A 19,837-nucleotide genomic window follows, 5' to 3' on the forward strand; every position below is an offset into this window, starting at 1 on the left:
AATGCATTACCTCACACTTCTCCGGATTGAACTCCATTTGCCACTTTTCTGCCCATCTGACCAGTCCATTGATATCTTCCTGCAGTCTACAGCTTTCCTCCTCACCATCAACCACACGGCCTATCTTTGTGTCATCCGCAAATTTCTTAATCATGCCCCCTATGTTTAAGTCCAAATCATTAATGTATACCACAAAAAGCAAAGGATCTAGTACTGAGTCCTGCGGCACCCCACTGGAAACAGCCTTCCAGCCGCAAAAACACCCGTCGACTTTTACCCTTTGCTTCCTGCGACTGAGCCAATTTTGGATCCAATTTGCCACATTCCCTTGGATCCCATGGGCCTTTTTTGACCCATCTGGTCAAGCATAATATGACACAAGCATAATATGCTTTTATTCAAAATCCTGACTGAAGCATCACTATGTAGTTGTATGCTTTATAAAGCACCTCAGAACATATTTAAATATACTTTCAAATGCCATTGAGTAACATCACCAATTGGAAGTCTTTAATCATTTGTATGTACAATGAATTGTTTGTAGAGATCGAGTTAATGTGTGAACGATTAAATGGGCTTAGCACAAAAATGTGAAAATTAGCAATTTTTAAAAACTCTGCATCTGAACATAATAAATAATGACAAAAGTAATAAAAAAATAATGGAAAAATGCCAATTTAAAAAGATAAAAAAGGAACTAGCTCAGATAAATTGGAAAGAAAAACTGGTAGATAAAACAATGGGAAATGCTTAAACAGGAGATGTTTGAGATACAATCTAGATATATTCCCACAAGACATAAAAAGGGTGCAGCAGAAGCTGAGTTTCTTGGATGAGTTGAGAAATTAAAATTAAACTTAAAAAAGAGGCATATGTCATTGTGGGGCTAAAAAAACTAAGAAAATGGAGCAGTATATAGATAATATAGAGGGGGAGAAGAATAAAGATTAGAGAGACTTCGAGGGTATGAAGAAAGACTGGCAGGCAACATACAGGAAAACAGTAAAGGGTCTTATAAACACATAAAAGTATAAGAATACTTAAAGAAAGGGTAGGGTCAATTCGAGATGAAAAGGGAGAACAAAGGAAAGGCATTGGGTTTAGAATAGTTATGGAAAAGGACAGGGAACAATCAAATGTGAAAATACTTAACTGGAGGCAGGCTAATTTCAGTGAGTTAAAAAGGGATCTTGCCCAGGTGGATTGAAATCAAAAATGGATAACAAAGGTAACAAACCCACCGCTCCATCTTGGATGTGACTCAGAACTGTCTCACTCTTAGTTTGCAGTGTTTCACTTTCCTGTATTTTGCCAGTGAGCTGGCTGCCAATCTGTTCCTCCAAGGAAGAATTTATCTGACTCATGAGTGCTCTGTAGGTGTTTCCTAAAGGGTGTAAGGAAAATATTGGTTGCGAATAATACAAAGTTATTTTTCGAGTAAAATAAACCTTATGCAAAACCCAAATAGTGATTTGGTGCTACGCAAGTTTCATAATGATAATGAGAAGGCTTGGAGTGAAATTGGAACATGCCTTTGATCTGCATTTTTTTCTTTTGAGAGCACGTGCTCACTTATGAGGGTACCCTCTTTTTTCCCTCCTCACTGGATTCCCTCAGGCTCCATCGATGGATCCCTACCTCGGGCAGGCAGCTCCTGCACATGAGCGATAGGCAGCCTGCTCCTAGATCACTGCCAATGCTGCTGATGGCTGCCAGCCTGCTGTATGGGTGTGACTTGTGGAGACATTCCATCTGACTTTTTCTCTTCCCCTCCCCCACATTGTGTGGCTGGAGTCTGAGATTAAAGACCTCAGACCTTACTTGGGTGGGGGGGGGGGGGGGGGGGAAGGGAACCGAAGCATGCTGATGTGTGGCGGAAAGGGTGGGAGCAATGGCTGTCTTGCCCCTCCTATCCATAATCCTAGATGTCAAATATTGTCTAGAATTACCAACCCTGATGAAGTGGAAAGTGCAGCCATTGTGAATGATCCTTTTCAGTTTCAGACTACTTTGGGAAGAATGCCAGCATCTTACACACACCACAGCAGATTAATCTGTTTTCTTTTTCCTCTTAATTCCAATTCTGTAGTTATTTTCTCTATTTTCTAGCCAAGAGTAAGGCATCAACTTCTTCCCAAGTATCACACTGTACTATAATCAGCAGCTAACAAGGTGCAAAAATGATGACGATGCCACCTTCCACATCAGTGCTTCCGATGTCATCCTTTATCCTCAAACGAGGATTCCCCCCAATGTGGTTGACAGGGCCCTCGGCCGTGTCCGTCCCATTTCCCGCACATCTGACCTCACCCCTTCTCCTCCCTCCCAGAACCACGATAGGGTGTCCCTTGTCCTCAGCTTCCATCCTACCAACCTCCACATTCAACGGATCATCCTCTGCCATTTCCGTCACAGTTTTCTGTAATTGCTGCTCACAATGCGGTCTCCTCTGCAGTGGGGAGATCAAGCGCAGATTGGATGATCGCTTTGCTGAACACCTCCGCTCAGTCCGCAAGCATGACCTTGAGCTTCCGTTCGCTTGCCATTTTAATTCTCCATCCCACTCCCACTCTGACCTCTGTCCTCAGCATCCTACACTGTTACAATGGAGCTCGACAGAAGCTCGAGGAACAGCACCTCATCTTTCGATTAGGCCCTTTACAACCATTTGGACTCATTAATGATTTCAATAATTTCAGATCATAACCACTGCTCCCATTTTTTCAGACAAAGATCCTAGTAATGGTTCCGCTCTTGCCATTTACAGCTCCTCTAGACCCATCTTTCGGTTCTTTACTTGTCCCATTACCACCCTCTTTGCCTTGCATCATCATCCCTTTTGTCCTTTAATCACTCCTGCCCTCCACCCTTTCACAGACCTTCCCTTTTGTTCTTTCCTCCCCCCCCCCTTTCCCTGCCTCTGTACTTGCTTAAAACTGTTAAATCTTTACTTCTTCCAGTTCTGATGAAAGGTTATCAGCCTGAAATGTTAACTCTGTTGTTTTCTCCTCAGATGCTGCCTGACCTGCTGAGTATTTCCAGCATTTTCTGTTTATATTTCTGTGAACCCACTTCCTATTCTAGGCCGAAGGTACATCAACATACAGAGTGCTTTTTCGCTCAGATCTACCGAATTCTGTACAAAAGCTGACAGTGCCCAGAACACAGGCTTCAAACAAAAAGAAAACCTTGTGCTTGTATAGTTACCAGACATCACTGGAAAGAATGGCAGTTATTTAGAGTGGAGGTATTTTACTGAATGACAATGTGAGTTATAGATCTTCTGTTTAGCACCAGTGAACATCCATCCTCTGTTATAATTGTAGACATTATAGCCCCGATTTTAACATGGGGCAGGAGTTGGGTGAGTGGGGGCTGAGGCGGGCAGCAAACTGTCCCGACTTCGGCAGCATGAAGTCCGGGAGATTTAATTGTCGGGCCTCATTTGCATTGCCTCAGTCAGTCTCCCACCCGAAACCTGTGGGAAGCAGCAGTTGGCTGCCATCGGGGAGGGAGTTCGGGAGGGCCTCACCATCAGGGTGGGGGCATGGATGGAAGCTCGGGGCAGGGGCGGCCTAAACTTTCCTTGTGGGGTGCGGAGAAATGTGCCTGCTCATCCAGACCCCACAAGGAAAGTCAAAAAAACTTACCTTTTTGAGCCTCTTCTAGCCCTGACTCCCCTTCCCTAGGTTGGTCCAGTGGTAAAGTCACAACAGATTCCCCGCACAGGCCTCTGGTTGCAAATGTTACACCCTTGTTCAAAAACGGGTGTAAGGATAAACCTAGCAACCACAGGCCAGTCAGTTTAACCTCGATGGAGGGGAAACTTTTAGAAACGATAATCCGGGAAGATATCAATGGACTGGTCAGGTGGGCAGAAAAGTGGCAAATGGAATTCAGTCCAAAAAAGTGTGACGTAATGCATTTGGGAAGGGCAAACAAGGCAAGGGAATACACAATAAATGGGAGGATACTGAGAGGAACAGAGGGACCTTGGAGTGCATGTCCACAGATCCCTGAAGGTAGCAGGACAGGTAGGTAAGGTGGTTAAAAAGGCTTTCTGGATACTTTCCTTTATTAGTCGAGGCATAGAATATAAGAGCAGGGAAGTTATGCTAGAACTGTATAAAACATTGGTTAGGCCACAGCTTGAGTACTGCGTACAGTTCTCGTCACCACATTACAGGAAAGATGTGATTGCACGAGAGAGGGTACAGAGGAGATTTACGAGGATGTTGTCAGGGCTGGAGAATTTTAGCTGTGAGAAAAGATTGGATAGGCTGGGGTTGTTTTCTTTGGAACAAAGGAGGCTGAGGGGAGATTTAAATGAGGTATATAAAATTATGACGGGACTAGAGTGGATAGGGAGGACTTATTTCCCTTAGCAGAGGGGTCAGTGACCAGGGGGCATAGATTTAAAGTAATTGGTAGAGGGATTAGAGGGGAGCTGAGGAGAATTTTTTTCACCCAGAGGGCGGTGGTGATCTGGAACTCACTGCCTGAAAGGGTGGTAGAGGCAGAAACCCTCAACTCATTTAAAAAGTACTTGGATGTGCACATGAAGTGCCTCAACCTACATAGCTACGGACCAAGTGCTGGAAAGTGGGATTAAGCTGGATAGCTCTTTTTCGGCCGGCACGGACATGATGAGCCAAATGGCCTCCTTCTGCACCGTAATTTTCTATGATTCTATGAAAATTAACAGTCACTTGGACAAGTATGGATTAATTAAGGAAAGCCAGCACGGATTTATTAAGTGCAAATCGTGTTTAACTAACTTGATTGATTTTTTGAAGAGGTAACAGAGAGGGTAGATGAGGGCAATGCGATTGATGTGGTGGACTTCCAAAAGGCGTTTGATAAAGTGCCGCATAATAGGCTTGTCAGCAAAGTTGAAGCCCAGGGAATAAAAGGTGCAATGGCAGCATGGATACGAAATTGGCTAAGTGACAGGAAACTGAGAATAGCGGTGAAAGGTTGTTTCTCAGACTAGAGGAAGGTATACAGTGATGTTCCTCAGGGGTCGGTACTAGGACCACTGCTTTTCTTGATATATATTAATGACTTGGACTTGGGTGTACAAGGCACAATTTCAAGATTTGCAGATGACATAAAACTTGGAAGTGTAGTGAACAGTGAGGAGGATAGTGATAGACTTCAAGAGGACATAGACAGGTTGGTGGAATGGGCGGACACATGGCAGATGAAATTTAAGCCAGAGAAGTGCAAAGTGATACATTTTGATATGAAGAACGAGGAGAGACAATATGAACTAAAGAGTACAATTCTAAAGGGGGTGCAGGAACAGAGAGACCTGGGGGTATTTGTGCACAAATTGTTGAAAGTGGCTGGGCAGGATGAGAAAGCTGTTAAAAAAAGTATACGGGATCGGGGCTTTATAAGTAGAGGCATAGAACACAGGAACATGAGTAGGCCATTCAGCCCCTCGTGCCTGTTCCGCCATTTGGTAAGATCATGACTGATCTGTGATCTAACTCCATATACCCGCCTTTGGCCCATATCCCTTAATACCTTTGATTGCCAAAAAGCTATCTATCTCAGCTTTAAATTTAGCAATTGAGCTACTATCAATTGCCATTTGCGGAAGAGAGTTCCAAACTTCTATCACCCTTTGTATGTAGAAATGTTTTCTAATCTCGCTCCTGAAAGGTCTGGCTCTAATTTTTAGACTGTGCCCCCTACTACTAGAATCCCCAACCAGCAGAAATAGTTTCTCTCTCTCCACCCTATCCGTTCCCTTTAATATCTTATAAACTTCGATCAGAACACCCCTTAACCTTCGAAACTCTGGAGAATACAACCCCAATTTCTGTAATCTCTCCTCGTAACTTAACCCTTGAAGTTCGGGTATCATTCTAGTAAACCTACCCTGCACTCCCTCCAAAGCCAATATGTCCTTCCGAAGGTGCGGTGCCCACAACTGCTCACAGTACTCCAGGTGCGGTCTAACCAGGGTTTTGTATAGCTGCAGCATAACTTCTGCCCCCTTGTACTCCAGTCCTCTAGATATAAAGGCCAGCATTCCATTAGCCTTCTTGATTGTTTTCTGCACCTGTTCATGACACTTCAATGATCTATGTACCTGAACTACTAGGTCACTTTGGACATCCACTGTTTTTAACTTTTTACCATTTAGAAAGTACCCTGTTCTATCCTTTTTTGATCCAAAGTGGATGACCTCACATTTGTCTACATTGAATTCCATTTGCCACAGTTTTGCCCATTCAACTAATCTATCAATATCACTTTGTAATTTTATGTTTTCATCTACACTGCTTACAATGCCACCAATCTTTGTGTCATCAGCATCCATTGATATTCCCCTATCCACTACTTTAGTCACCTCTTCAAAAAATTCAATCAGGTTTGTCAGGCACGACCTACCTTTCACAAGTCCATGCTGGCTCTCTCTGATTAACTGAAAATTCTCGAGGTGTTCAGTCACCCTATCCTTAATTATAGACTCCAGCATTTTCCCCACAACAGATGTTAGGCTAACTGGTCTATAATTGCCTGGTTTCCCTCTCTCTCCTTTCTTAAAAAGTGGAGTGACATGTGCAATTTTCCAATCCAGAGGGACAGTTCCTGAATCGAGAGAACTTCGAAAGATTATAGTTAGGGCATCTGCAATGTGCTCACCTACTTCTTTTAAAACCCTGGGATGGAAACCATCTGGTCCTGGGGATTTGTCACTCTTTAGTGCTATTATTTTCATTACTGTTATTAATTTTATCGAGTCCCTGTCCCCAATTCAATATTAGTTTTCTTGGGATTTCCGGCATGCTATCCTCTTTTTCAACTGTAAATACTGATGCAAAGTAATTGTTCAACATGTCCGCCATTTCCCCATTGTCAATGACAATATCCCCACTATCAGTTTTTAAGGGGCCAACACTGCTCCTGACCACCCTCTTTTTCCTAATGTAACGATAAATGTTCTTTGCATTGGTTTTGATATCCGTTGCAAGTTTCTTTTCATACTCTCTTTTTGTAGCTCTTACTATCTGTTTTGTGACCCTTTGTTGATCTTTGTATCTTTCCCATTCGCCAGGATCTGTGCCATTTTTTGCCTTTTTGTATGCCCTTTCCTTACGTTTTATACTGTCTTATATTGTCCCTTACCTCTTTAGTTGTCCATGGCTGTTTTTTTGGCAAGTAGAGTTCTTGCCCCTCAGGGGTATAAACCGATTCTGCATCACGTTAAATGTTTCTTTAAACATTTCCCACTGATCATCAGTCGTTTTACCCATTAACAGGTTTGCTCAGTTTACTGTGGACCGTCTCTGTCTCATCCCTTTGAAGTCGGCCTTGCCCAAGTCTAGAATCTGAGCAGCTGACTCACTTTTTTCCCTTTCAAACACTACATTGAACTCGATCATGTTATGATTGCTATTGGATAGATGTTTGCGTACAGTTAAGCCGTTAACTAACTCTAGTTCATTACTCATTACTAAATCTAGTATGGCTTGCCCCCTTGTTGCCTCTAGGACATACTGCTGTAGAAAACAAAAGGCAGTAAGGGAGAGTGTACAGAACATGACCGGACAGATGGTCTGAGAAAGCAGGGCAAAGACCAAGGGAAGTCTAGATTAAACTGCATTTATTTCAATGCAAGAAGTCTGATGGGCAAGGCAGATGAACTCAGGGCACGGATGGGTACATGGGACTGGGATGTTATAGCTATTACTGAAACATGGCTAAGGGAGGGGCAGGACTGGCAGCTCAATGTTCCAGGGTACAGATGCTATAGGAAAGATAGAGCAGGAGGTAAGAGAGGAGGGGGAGTTGCGTTCTTGATTAGGGAGAACATCACGGCAGTAGTGAGAGAGGATATATCCGAGGGTTCGCCCACTGAGTCTATATGGGTAGAACTGAAAAATAAGAAGGGAGAGATCACTTTGATAGGATTGTACTACAGACCCCCAAATAGTCAATGGGAAATTGAGGAGCAAATATGTAAGGAGATTACAGACAGCTGCAAGAAAAATAGGGTGGTAATAGTAGGGGACTTTAACTTTCCCAACATTGACTGGGACAGCCATAGCATTAGGGGCTTGGATGGAGAGAAATTTGTTGAGTGTATTCAGGAGGAATTTCTCATTCAGTATGTGGATGGCCCGACTAGAGAGGGGGCAAAACTTGACCTCCTCTTGGGAAATAAGGAAGGGCAGGTGACAGAAGTGTTAGTGAGGGATCACTTTGGGACCAGTGATCATAATTCCATTAGTTTTAAGATAGCTATGGAGAAGGATAGGTCTGGCCCAAAAGTTAAAATTCTAAATTGGGGAAAGGCCAATTTTGATGGTATTAGACAGGAACTTTCAGAAGTTGATTGGGAGAGTCTGTTGGCAGGCAAAGGGACGTCTGGTAAGTGGGAGGCTTTCAAAAGTGTGTTAATCAGGGTGCAGAGTAAGCACATTCCTTATAAAGTGAAGGGCAAGGCTGGTAGAAGTAGGGAACCTTGGATGTCTCGGGAGATTGAGGCCTTAGTCAAAAAGAAGAAGGAGGCATATGACATGCATAGGCAGCTGGGATCAAGTGGATCCCTTGAAGAGTCTGGTGATTGCCGGAGTAGAGTTAAGAGAGAAATCAGGAGGGCAAAAAGGGGACATGAGATTGCTTTGGCAGATAAGGCAAAGGAGAATCCAAAGAGCTTCTACAAATACATAAAGGGCAAAAGAGTAACTAGGGAGAGAGTAGGGCCTCTTAAGGATCAACAAGGTCATCTATGTGCGGAACCACAAGAGATGGGTGAGATCCTAAATGAATATTTCGCATCGGTATTTACGGTTGAGAAAGGCATGGATATTAGGGAACTTGGGGAAATAAATAGTGATATCTTGAGGAGTGTACATATTACAGAGAGGGAGGTGCTGGAAGTCTTAACGTGCATCAAGGTAGATAAATCTACGGGACCTGATGAAATGTATCCCAGGACGTTATGGGAGGTTAGGGAGGAAATTGCGGGTCCCCTTGCAGAGATATTTGAATCATCGACAGCTACAGGTGAGGTGCCTGAAGATTGGAGGGTAGCAAATGTTGTGCCTTTCTTTAAGAAGGGCGGCAGGGAAAAGCCTGGGAACTACAGACCGGTGAGCCTGACATCTGTAGTGGGTAAGTTGTTAGAGGGTATTCTGAGAGACAGGATCTACAGGCATTTGGAGAGGCAGGGACTGATTCGGAACAGTCAGCATGGTTTTGTGAGAGGGAAATCATGTCTCACGAATTTGATTGAGTTTTTTGAAGGGGTAACCAAGAAGATAGATGAGGGCTGTGCAGTAGACGTGGTCTACATGGACTTTAGCAAAGCCTTTGACAAGGTACCGCATGGTAGGTTGTTACATAAGGTTAAATCTCATGGGATCCAAGGTGAGGTAGCCAATTGGATACAAAATTGGATTGACGACAGAAGACAGTGGGTGGTTGTAGAGGGTTGTTTTTCAAACTGGAGGCCTGTGACCAGCGGTGTGCCTCAGGGATCGGTGCTGGGTCCGCTGTTATTTGTTATTTATATTAATGATTTGGATGAGAATTTAGGAGGCATGGTTAGTAAGTTTGCAGATGACACCAAGATTGGTGGCATTGTGGACAGTGAAGAAGGTTATCTAGGATTGCAACGGGATCTTGATAAATTGGGCCAGTGGGCCGATGAATGGCAGATGGAGTTTAATTTAGATAAATGTGAGGTGATGCATTTTGGTAGATCAAATCGGGCCAGGACCTACTCCGTTAATGGTAGGGCGTTGGGGAGAGTTATAGAACAAAGAGATCTAGGAGTACTGGTTCATAGCTCCTTGAAAGTGGAGTCACAGGTGGATAGGGTGATGAAGAAGGCATTCAGCATGCTTGGTTTCATTGGTCAGAACATTGAATACAGGAGTTGGGATGTCTTGTTGAAGTTGTACAAGACATTAGTAAGGCCACACTTGGAATACTGTGTACAGTTCTGGTCACCCTATTATAGAAAGGATATTATTAAACTAGAAAGAGTGCAGAAAAGATTTACTAGGATGCTACCAGGACTTGATGGTTTGACTTATGGGGAGAGGTTGGATAGACTGAGACTTTTTTCCCTGGAGAGTAGGAGGTTTAGGGGTGATCTTATAGAAGTCTATAAAATAATGAGGGGCATAGATAAGGTAGATAGTCAAAATCTTTTCCCAAAGGTAGGGGAGTCTATAACGAGGGGGCATAGATTTAAGGTGAGAGGGGAGAGATACAAAAGGGTCCAGAGAGGCAATTTTTTCACTCAAAGGGTGGTGACTGTCTGGAATGAGCTGCCAGAGGCAGTAGTAGAGGTGGGTACAATTTTGTCTTTTAAAAAGCATTTGAACAGTTACATGGGTAAGATGGGTATAGAGGGATATGGGCCAAGTGCAGGCAACTGGGACTAGCTTAGTGGTATAAACTGGGCGACTTGGACATGTTGGGCCGAAGGGCCTGTTTCCATGTTGTAAACTTCTATGATTCTATAAAACTATCCTGAACACACTCAAGAAATTCACTACCTTTCTGACAGTTGCTAGTCTGCTTTTCCCAATCTATGTGAAGGTTAAAGTCCCCCATTAAGACCACTATGGATTTCTTACACGCTTGTCTAATCTCTGCATTTATACAATCTAGCACTTCAGAGCTGCTGCCAGGCATCCTATACACAATTCCCACTATAGTCTTAGATCCTTTCCTATTTCTCAATTCAACCCATAAGGTCTCTGTTGGCTGCTTACCTCTCGTTATATCCTCCTTTATCATTGAAGTGATTTCATTTCTAATCATTAAGGCTACTCCTCCCCCTCTTCCATTTTCCCTGTCTCTCCTGTGGACCTTATATCCCGGTATATTTAGTTCCCAATCCTGACCATCCTGCAGCCATGTCTCGGTGATAGCTATCATATCATACCCTCCAATTTGAATTTGAACCTGTACATTTAATTTATTCCTTATACTCCGTGCATTTGTATATAGAACTCTTAGTTGGGCCACACACCCTAACCTGATCTTCAGCTTTGATGCTGGGTTAACCGCCTTACACCTTCTAGTTTTCACTTTATCTGTAGTGTCTAAAGTACACTTTCTTTCTGCTGCTCTATGCTTTTCCCTTTCACTTGTTCTTGAACAACTGTTTGTACTATTTGTATTGTAAATTTCCCTTGGATCTTCCCCTCTCTTGCTGCTCTCAACTTTATTTCCTTCTGACTCCCCTCTCAGGTTCCCATCCCCCTGCCATCCTAGTTTAAACCTTCCCCAACAGCACTAGCAAACACTCCCACGAGGACATTGGTCCTGGTCCTGGTCCTGCTCGGGTGTAACCCGTCCCACTTGTACAGGTCCCACCTTCCCCAGAACCAGTCCCAATGTCCCAGGAATCTAAATCCCTCCCTCCTCCACCATCCCTGCAGCCACGCATTCATCTGGTCTATTCTCCTGTTGCTATACTCACTAGCACGTGGCAGTGGTCGTAATCCTGAGATCACTACCTTTGAAGTCGTGCTTTTTAATTTATCTCCTAACTCTTTAAATTCACCTTGCAGGACCTCATCCCTTTTTTACCTATCTCGTTGGTACCGATATGGACCACGACTACTGGCTGTTCACCCTCCCCCTCCAGAATGTCCTGCAGCCGCTCCGCAACATCCTTGACCCTAGCACCAGGGAGGCAACATACCATCCTGGAGTCATGTTTGCGGCCGCAGAAACGCCTATCTGTTCCCCTTACAATTGAATCCCCTATCAATATTGCCCTGCCACTCTTCTTCCTCCCCTCCTGTGCAGCTGAGCCACCCATGGTTCCACAAACTTGGCTCTTGCTGCTTTCCTCTGATAAGCCATCTCCCCCAACAGTATCCAAAGCGGTATATCTGTTTGAGAGGGAGATGGCCCAGGGGACTCCTGCTCTACCTGCCTAGTCCTTTTACTCTGTCTGGCGGTCACCCATTTCCTTTCTGCCTGCGGAATCTTTACCTGCGGTGTGGCCACCTCACTGAACGTGCTATCCACGATAGTCTCAGCATCACGGATGCTCCACAGCGAATCCACCCGCAGCTCCAGCTCCAAAATAGAGTAAGCAAGGAAGTTATGATGAACCTTTATAAAACACTGGTTCGGCCACAACTGGAGAATTGAGTCCAATTCTGGGCACCGCACTTTAGGAAGGATGTGAAGGCCTTAGAGAGGGTGCAGAAAAGATTTACTGGAATGATTCCAGGGATGGAGGACTTCAGTTACGTGGATAAACAGGAGAAGCTGAGGTTGTTCTTCTTAGAGCAGAGAAGGTTGCGAGGAGATTTGATAGAGGTGCTCAAAATCATGAGGGGTCTAGACAGAGTAAATAGAGAGAAACTGTTCCCGTTGGCGGAAGGGTCAAGAACCAGAGGACTCAGATTTAAGATGATTGGCAAAAGAACCAAAGGTGACATGAGGAAAAACTTTTTTACGCAGCTAGTGGTTCGGATCTGGAATGCACTGTCTGAGGGGGTGGTGGAGGCAGATTCAATCGTGGCCTTCAAAAGGGAATTGCATAAGTATTTGAAGGGAAAAAATTTGCAGGGCTACGGGGAAAGGGAATGGGACTAGCTGGATTGCTCTTACAGAAAGCCAGCACAGGCTCGATGGGCTGAATGGCCTCCTTCTGTGCTGTAACCATGCTATGATTCTATTCTATGGTTAAATTAGCAGGTTCTGCATATTTATAGAAGGCCCCCGCCTGTTTCTTGCAGGTGTCCCACTCGCCTGCTCAGAATAGCAGGTTAAAATCGGATCCTATGGGATCGATGTGGCTCATTAGCGGATGAGTCCCATGGGCGATTTTAACTCACGGTGTGAGGACAACACAGTGTGCTGAGAGTTCGGTAAGTGTGGGAGTTGAAGGGTTAATCTCTTTAAATCTAGTGCATATTGCTTCAACTGTTTAAGGTCAATTTAAAAGTTTAAATTTCTAAGTTTCTGTCAGGCTTCAGCAGAGAGCTGCTGTAGCAAGTTAATTGGTTAGCTAGATTCAATTGGTCCCTGAAGGTGGGGCAGGCCTGACTCATCTGAGTCTCAACTGTAGAAATACAGGGGCCTGTCAGTGCGGACAGCACGGTGTGAGGACAACACAGTGTGCTGAGAGTTCGGTAAGTGTGGGAGTTGAAGGGTTAATCTCTTTAAATCTAGTGCATATTGCTTCAACTGTTTAAGGTCAATTTAAAAGTTTAAATTTCTAAGTTTCTGTCAGGCTTCAGCAGAGAGGAAGTAGCGTTTATTTTTTAGTGAATCAAGGTCCCGAGTGTAGTTAACATTCTCTAAATTGAGAACAATTTAAAGGAGTAAACTCCTTAAAGGGAGTGGTAAGTAGTTTTTCTTTCCTTTTTTTTCTCTTGACATTGCAGTTGTTGTTAAGCTAACTTAAGGGTTAAGTCATGGCAGGAGATCCCAGAGCCGTGTCATGTTCCTCTTGTGAGATGTGGGAATTCAGGGCTCCTTCCTGTATCCCTGATTCCTTCACCTGCGGGAAGTGTGTCCAGCTGCAGCTATTGTTTGACCGCTTGACGGCTCTGGAGCTGCGGATGGACTCACTTTGGAGCATCCGCGATGCTGAGAAAGTCGTGGATAGCACGTTCAGTGAGTTGGTCACACCGCAGATAAAAATTACTGAGGGAGATAGTGAATGGGTGACCAACAGACAGAGGAAGAGTAGGAAGGCAGTGCAGGGGTCCCCTGCGGTCATCTCCCTCCAAAACAGGTATACCGTTTTGGATACTGTTGGGGGAGATGGCTCACCAGGGGAAGGTGGCAGTGGCCAGGTTCATGGCACCGTGGCTGGCTCTGCTGCACAGGAGGGCAGGAAAAAGAGTGGCAGAGCTATAGTGATAGGGGACTCGATTGTAAGGGGAATAGACAGGCGTTTCTGCGGACGCAACCGAGACTCCAGGATAGTATGTTGCCTCCCTGGTGCAAGGGTCAAGGATGTCTCGGAGCGGCTGCAGGACATTCTGGAGGGGGAGGGTGAACAGCCAGTTGTCGTGGTGCATATAGGCACCAACGATATAGGTAAAAAACAGGATGAGGTCCTACAAGCTGAATTTAGGGAGTTAGGAGTTAAACTAAAGAGTAGGACCTCAAAGGTAGTAATCTCAGGATTGCTACCAGTGCCACGGGTTAGTCAGAGTAGGAATGACAGGATAGCTAGGATGAATACATGGCTTGAGAGATGGTGCAAGAGGGAGGGATTCAAATTCCTGGGCCATTGGAACCGGTTCTGGGGGAGGTGGGACCAGTACAAATTGGACGGTCTGCATCTGGGCAGGACTGGAACCAATGTCCTAGGGGGAGTGTTTGCCAGTGCTGTTGGGGAGGGTTTAAACTAATGTGGCAGGGGGATGGGAACCGATGCAGGAAGTCAGTGGGAAATAAAATGATGACAGAAACAAAAGGCAGTAAGGGAGAGTGTACAGAACATGACCGGACAGATGGTCTGAGAAAGCAGGGCAAAGACCAAGGGAAGTCTAGATTAAACTGCATTTATTTCAATGCAAGAAGTCTGATGGGCAAGGCAGATGAACTCAGGGCATGGATGGGTACATGGGACTGGGATGTTATAGCTATTACTGAAACATGGCTAAGGGAGGGGCAGGACTGGCAGCTCAATGTTCCAGGGTACAGATGCTATAGGAAAGATAGAGCAGGAGGTAAGAGAGGAGGGGGAGTTGCGTTCTTGATTAGGGAGAACATCACGGCAGTAGTGAGAGGGGATATATCCGAGGGTTCGCCCACTGAGTCTATATGGGTAGAACTGAAAAATAAGAAGGGAGAGATCACTTTGATAGGATTGTACTACAGACCCCCAAATAGTCAACGGGAAATTGAGGAGCAAATATGTAAGGAGATTACAGACAGCTGCAAGAAAAATAGGGTGGTAATAGTAGGGGACTTTAACTTTCCCAACATTGACTGGGACAGCCATAGCATTAGGGGCTTGGATGGAGAGAAATTTGTTGAGTGTATTCAGGAGGAATTTCTCATTCAGTATGTGGATGGCCTGACTAGAGAGGGGGCAAAACTTGACCTCCTCTTGGGAAATAAGGAAGGGCAGGTGACAGAAGTGTTGGTGAGGGATCACTTTGGGACAAGTGATCATAATTCCATTAGTTTTAAGATAGCTATGGAGAAGGATAGGTCTGGCCCAAAAGTTAAAATTCTAAATTGGGGAAAGGCCAATTTTGATGGTATTAGACAGGAACTTTCAGAAGTTGATTGGGAGAGTCTGTTGGCAGGCAAAGGGACGTCTGGTAAGTGGGAGGCTTTCAAAAGTGTGTTAACCAGGGTTCAGGGTAAGCACATTCCTTATAAAGTGAAGGGCAAGGCTGGTAGAAGTAGGGAACCTTGGATGACTCGGGAGATTGAGGCCCTAGTCAAAAAGAAGAAGGAGGCATATGACATGCATAGGCAGCTGGGATCAAGTGGATCCCTTGAAGAGTATAGAGATTGCCGGAGTAGAGTTAAGAGAGAAATCAGGAGGGCAAAAAGGGGATATGAGATTGCTTTGGCAGATCAGGCAAAGGTGAATCCAAAGAGCTTCTACAAATACATAAAGGGCAAAAGGGTAACTAGGGAGAGAGTAGGGCCTCTTAAGGATCAACAAGGTCATCTATGTGCGGAACCACAAGAAATGGGTGAGATCCTGAATGAATATTTCACATCGGTATTTACGGTTGAGAAAGGCATGGATGTTAGGGAACTTGGGGAAATAAATAGTGATGTCTTGAGGAGTGTACATATTACAGAGAGGGAGGTGCTGGAAGTCTTAACGCGCATCAAGGTAGATAAATCTCCGGGACCTGATGAAATGTATCCCAGGACGTTGTGGGAGGTTAGGGAGGAAATTGCGGGTCCCCTAGCAGAGATATTTGAATCATCCACCGCTACAGGTGAGGTGCCTGAAGATTGGAGGGTAGCAAATGTTGTGCCTTTGTTTAAGAAGGGCGGCAGGGAAAAGCCTGGGAACTACAGACCAGTGAGCCTGACATCTGTAGTGGGTAAGTTGTTAGAGGGTATTCTGAGGGACAGGATCTACAGGCATTTGGAGAGGCAGGGACTAATTAGGAACAGTCAGCATGGTTTTGTGAGGAAAATCATGTCTCACGAATTTGATTGAGTTTTTTGAAGGGGTAACCAAGAAGATAGATGAGGGCTGTGCAGTAGACGTGGTCTACATGGACTTCAGCAAAGCATTTGACAAGGTACCGCATGGTAGGTTGTTACATAAGGTTAAATCTCATGGGATCCAAGGTGAGGTAGCCAATTGGATACAAAATTGGCTTGACGACAGAAGACAGAGGGTGGTTGTGGAGGGTTGTTTTTCAAACTGGATGCCTGTGTCCAGCGGTGTGCCTCAGGGATCGGTGCTGGGTCCGCTGTTATTTGTTATTTATATTAATGATTTGGATGAGAATTTAGGAGGCATGGTTAGTAAGTTTGCAGATGACACCAAGATTGGTGGCATTGTGGACAGTGAAAAAGGTTATCTGGGATTGCAACGGGATCTTGATCAATTGGGCCAGTGGGCCGATGAATGGCAGATGGAGTTTAATTTAGATAAATGTGAGGTGATGCATTTTGGTAGATCGAATCGGGCCAGGACCTACTCCGTTAATGGTAGGGCGTTGGGGAGAGTTATAGAACAAAGAGATCTAGGAGTACAGGTTCATAGCTCCTTGAAAGTGGAGTCACAGGTGGATAGGGTGGTGAAGAAGGCATTCGGCATGCTTGGTTTCATTGGTCAGAACATTGAATGCAGGAGTTGGGATGTCTTGTTGAAGTTGTACAGGGCATTGGTGAGGCCGCACTTGGAATACTGTGTACAGTTCTGGTCACCCTATTATAGAAAGGATATTATTAAACTAGAAAGAGTGCAGAAAAGATTTACTAGGATGCTACCGGGACTTGATGGTTTGACTTACAGGGAGAGGTTAGACAGACTGGGACTTTTTTCCCTGGAGAGTAGGAGGTTAAGGGGTGATCTTATAGAAGTCTATAAAATAATGAGGGGCATAGATAAGGTAGATAGTCAAAATCTTTTCCCAAAGGTAGGGGAGTCTATAACGAGGGGGCATAGATTTAAGGTGAGAGGGGACAGATACAAAAGGGTCCAGAGGGGCAATTTTTTCACTCAAAGGGTGGTGAGTGTCTGGAACGAGCTGCCAGAGGCAGTAGTAGAGGCGGGTACAATTTTGTCTTTTAAAAAGCATTTGGACAGTTACATGGGTAAGATGGGTATAGAGGGATATGGGCCAAGTGCAGGCAATTGGGACTAGCTTAGTGGTATAAACTGGGCGGCATGGACATGTTGGGCCGAAGGGCCTGTTTCCATGTTGTAACTTCTATGATTCTATAACTCCTCGCCTGTCACGTGGGAAGGGTTAAAATCGCCCTGTATCATTTTAATAGAGGGTTATCAGCCCTGCTTTAACTTCCCCATTTCCGTCAAGTTTTTTTGCTCTCTCTCACTCGCCTATTAGAGAAAGCAAGAAAAGGAAATCAGAAATCCCACATTCAGGCATTCTGTGAAAAGGAAACAATAAAAAGTAAGAGAAATAGCGAATGACAAAGTAAAAATAAGAAAGACAGGGAAAAAGAGAGAAGACACTTGGCAGTCCCTTCTAGTCCGTGATAGACATAGTTTGCTGCTGGCAGCTGAAAATTTCACATCCAGAATCTATCCAACATTGCCAGCTCTGACTTGCGCACAGTGTAGCTTGTACAGGACAACCACTGTGAGTCCTTTGTAAACAATTTTACAACACCAAGTTATAGTCCAGCAATTTTATTTTAAATTCACAAGCTTTCGGAGGCTTCCTCCTTCCTCAGGTGAACGTTGTTTAAAATAAAATTGCTGGACTATAACTTGGTGTTGTAAAATTGTTTACAATTGTCAACCCCAGTCCATCACCGGCATCTCCACACTGTGAGTCCTGTCACCTTGGTTTGTGATTCTCCAATCCCACAAGCTTACCTCCATCGATGGTTTTAGCAGCTCGCTCTACAAACACCGCTTTTTCAGCTACAGATAAATCAGTGAAGAAATCGACATGGCTTTCTGCCAACTGCTGGAGCACAACATCAAATAGCTCTCTGCTAAACTCTCGCCAATCCTACATGAGAAAAAGTGCACAGGTCACTCTCAGCAGTAATCATCAAAGGGTGATTCCTCTTTAAAGCAGTTTGTGCCACGTCCCGTTCTGGGATGAAAAATAAAAGCAAGATACCAGATGCCACCCTGGTGTAATTGGTACCTCTTTGTTACAGAACACCTTCCTCTTGACACAGTGTGACACAATCTGACTGTGAGGTTCAGTTCCCAGGTTGGGTCTGATTCCTGTTTTTTAAAAATCTAGTTTTGTATTTGTCTCCCCTCTCTCTGACTTCGATACCCGGTTCCTCCCCTCACTCTGGCATCAATACCCGGTTCCCCCCTCACTCTGGCATCAATACCCGGTTCCCCCCTCACTCTGGCATTGATACCCGGTTCCCATCTAAAAAAAAAACTTGGATATGCTCCTGAAGTTCCGTACCTACAAGGCTACCGACCAAGGGGGGCGGGCAGGTCGGGGGACGTTCTCAAGGGTCTGCTCCTGGGCCTGCCCAAGGTGGCTATCCACAGGTCCAGGTTAGACGTGGCCTGTGGGGGCAGTCGCTTCAACTGTCTACCTCTCTTCTGCGGCATTCTCTGCGCCAGGGTGGCCCTGGAGAGGGAGCACGCGGTGTCTGCCGGTACGCTTGAGGCTTTCCATGACCGGTGGGCAACGCAGGGGCTGGGGTGCATCCTGGATCCTCAAAATAAAATTATTATTTGACACTGTTATTTAGTTTAAAAAATGGCTACCGACCAGATGCTGGAAAGTGGGATTAAGCCTCGTGGCTCATTTTCGGCCGGCACGGACACGATGGGCCGAATGGCCTCCTTCTGTGTCGTAAATTTTCTATGATTCCCCCCTCCCTCTCCGGCATTGATCCCGGGTCCAGTTTACTACATTAATCTGAGTTTACTGGCCCGCGCTCGGTTACCTCACTGAGCCGCACTTGTTCTCTCGCGGCCAACAGCCACCTGCCCGCCATCTCGGTCTGTGTGTACGGAGAGCGGTTACCATGGAGACAGCTGGACGGGGGAGTTCGTTGGCGTTTTGCGGCCTAGCGCAGGCGGAAGCACGCTGCGGCGCTCTGAGCGGGTGAGCGTCGAAGACTGGAGCCAGACGGTGTGAGAGGGCTTCGGATGTTGGAAAAACTCAACAGGTCAGCGAGCACCTACGGGGAGATCATTAACACAAACAATATTGATTATGATTTCGAGTTTTTTTTAAGTTTATTAAACTTTGTTTAAATTGTCACGTTACTGGCGCCTCCTCGCTTGTGGAGCAAGGAAAAAAGACCAAGGTTCCTCTATTCGCCTGTTCCCAGGATACCATGATAATGGAGTTGTTGACTAATCCTGGCAATTAATCTTCATCAGTGAGTCTACAACACATCCAAACATGAAGTGAGAAAACCCCCAGTGGTAGAGAGCTTTGAGTCCAAAGTCACCTGTCCCCCAAGCAGGCCACACTTAAGCACATCAAATTACTCATACACTTTATCCCAAAATATTATACTCAAAGAATTCTATCTAACTTGTACTGGAGTGAATCAATACAAACTGCTTCCACCATCTCCCTAGGGAGTTTGTCCCATTGATTGACCACTCGCTCATGTCACCTTTATTGGTTTATTAAAATAGGCACATTTGCCCAACCGATCGGTACACGGGGTGCGAGGGATCGTCTCACGAGTCTGCTCCTGGGCCTGG

The 19,837-nt window shown here is 45.1% G+C and overlaps 1 protein-coding gene across 4 annotated transcripts in view; it reads right to left on the reverse strand.

The window, feature by feature from the left end:
- Positions 1-19,239, reverse strand: part of LOC137299297 (uncharacterized) — a 117,823-nt gene extending 98,584 nt beyond the window's left edge. For 3 of the 4 annotated variants that reach the window (XM_067967961.1, XM_067967960.1, XM_067967963.1), the window contains exons 1-3: positions 19,063-19,239; positions 18,011-18,149; positions 1,242-1,384 (exon numbers count right to left, since the gene is read on the reverse strand). In XM_067967961.1, the coding sequence (XP_067824062.1) occupies positions 1,242-1,384; positions 18,011-18,149; positions 19,063-19,113 (333 nt within the window). In that variant the 5' untranslated portion in view covers positions 19,114-19,239. Of the gene's footprint in view, positions 1-1,241; positions 1,385-18,010; positions 18,150-19,062 lie in introns of those variants that run through there. The other variant, XM_067967962.1, reaches the window with a different exon arrangement.
- Positions 19,240-19,837: the final 598 nt, after the last annotated feature.

This window comes from Heptranchias perlo, chromosome 28, assembly GCF_035084215.1.
Source record: "Heptranchias perlo isolate sHepPer1 chromosome 28, sHepPer1.hap1, whole genome shotgun sequence".
NCBI classification, from domain to species: domain Eukaryota; kingdom Metazoa; phylum Chordata; class Chondrichthyes; order Hexanchiformes; family Hexanchidae; genus Heptranchias; species Heptranchias perlo.